This window comes from Petaurus breviceps, unplaced genomic scaffold (assembly GCF_028583685.1).
Source record: "Petaurus breviceps papuanus isolate PSGF00001 unplaced genomic scaffold, PetGlider_PUasm1.0 90459, whole genome shotgun sequence".
Classification (NCBI taxonomy): Eukaryota; Metazoa; Chordata; class Mammalia; order Diprotodontia; family Petauridae; genus Petaurus; species Petaurus breviceps.
Genome location: NW_027187259.1, coordinates 397,024 through 397,961, shown reverse-complemented (window position 1 = coordinate 397,961; position 938 = coordinate 397,024). Strand labels below are relative to the sequence as shown.

General features: G+C 63.9%; 1 protein-coding gene across 11 annotated transcripts in view; it reads left to right on the top strand.

The window, feature by feature from the left end:
- The first annotated feature begins 424 nt into the window (after positions 1 to 424).
- ATRX (ATRX chromatin remodeler) overlaps positions 425 to 938 on the top strand; it is a 208,142-nt gene continuing 207,628 nt past the window's right edge. For 7 of the 11 annotated variants that reach the window (XM_069062488.1, XM_069062493.1, XM_069062496.1 and 4 more), the window contains exon 1: positions 425 to 700. In XM_069062488.1, coding sequence (XP_068918589.1) covers positions 681 to 700 — 20 coding nt within the window. In that variant the 5' untranslated portion in view covers positions 425 to 680. The remainder of the gene's footprint in view (positions 701 to 938) is intronic. The other 4 variants (XM_069062485.1, XM_069062490.1, XM_069062495.1 and 1 more) reach the window with 3 other exon arrangements.

Genomic DNA, 938 nt, shown 5'->3' with positions numbered 1-938 from the left:
CCTTTTGCAATCAACATTTCGCATTAAGTTTATTCGTATGCACGTGCCATCTTCTAGTCTAGATTTCAAGTTTTGGGTGGATTTAAACCCTGCCTACCCCATTTGTCTTTGTGTCACCCCCTTAAGCAGCACACACCCTGGGCCTTGGGCTGATCGAATGCTATAGGGGAAAGAATGTTGGCCCTAACACATCACATTGTAGGGGAAGGGGACGGCAATCTACCGTCAGGATGAAGCTAAGACACGTCATTACTACTTTCAGGCCACTGTGGACTGCCTTGGATCCCTTGGAAAATGGGTGGGGCAACCAAATGACATGGCCAGCCCTAGCAACAGGCCCCAAAAGATGGTGAAGAGTCGGAGCCAATAGGAACCTATCCCGGGCAAGGCGCTAGCCAATGGGCGACGGAATAGGGCGCGGAGGGAGGACGCGCCAATTCTCCTGCCCGAGCCTCGGCCCAGCAAAATGGCGGCGGCGGCGGCGGCGGCGCTTTGTTTCCGCGGCTCCTGCAGCGGCCTCTGAGCTGTGGGGCGGGAGGCGGGGCGGCGACCGCGGCGGGGACGGTGACGACGACGACGACGACCACAAGCAGTCCTGCGCCTTTTGAGCCTCTCCCGGTCCGGCCAGGAGTAAGAGCGGCGCCCTGCGGTCGCACAAGCCGGCGCGGCAAAGGGGAGACATGACCATAGAGTCCCTGAGGTAGAAAACCGCCCGGGCCCCGCGGGCCTCGGCGTGAAGTGCCCAGGGCAGCTTGGGGCGGGGGCAGGCGCGGGCGCGGGGGGCTGGCGGGGGCGAGATTGACGGGGGGGGGGGGGGGGGGGGGGGGGGGGGGGGGGGGAGCGAAGAAGCGGGGGGAGGGCCGATCGTTCGTAGGAGGAGGGGGAGAAAGGGAGGGGGAGGGGGGGTAGTTCCGGGGGCGGGGTTGGGGGGCGTTAGT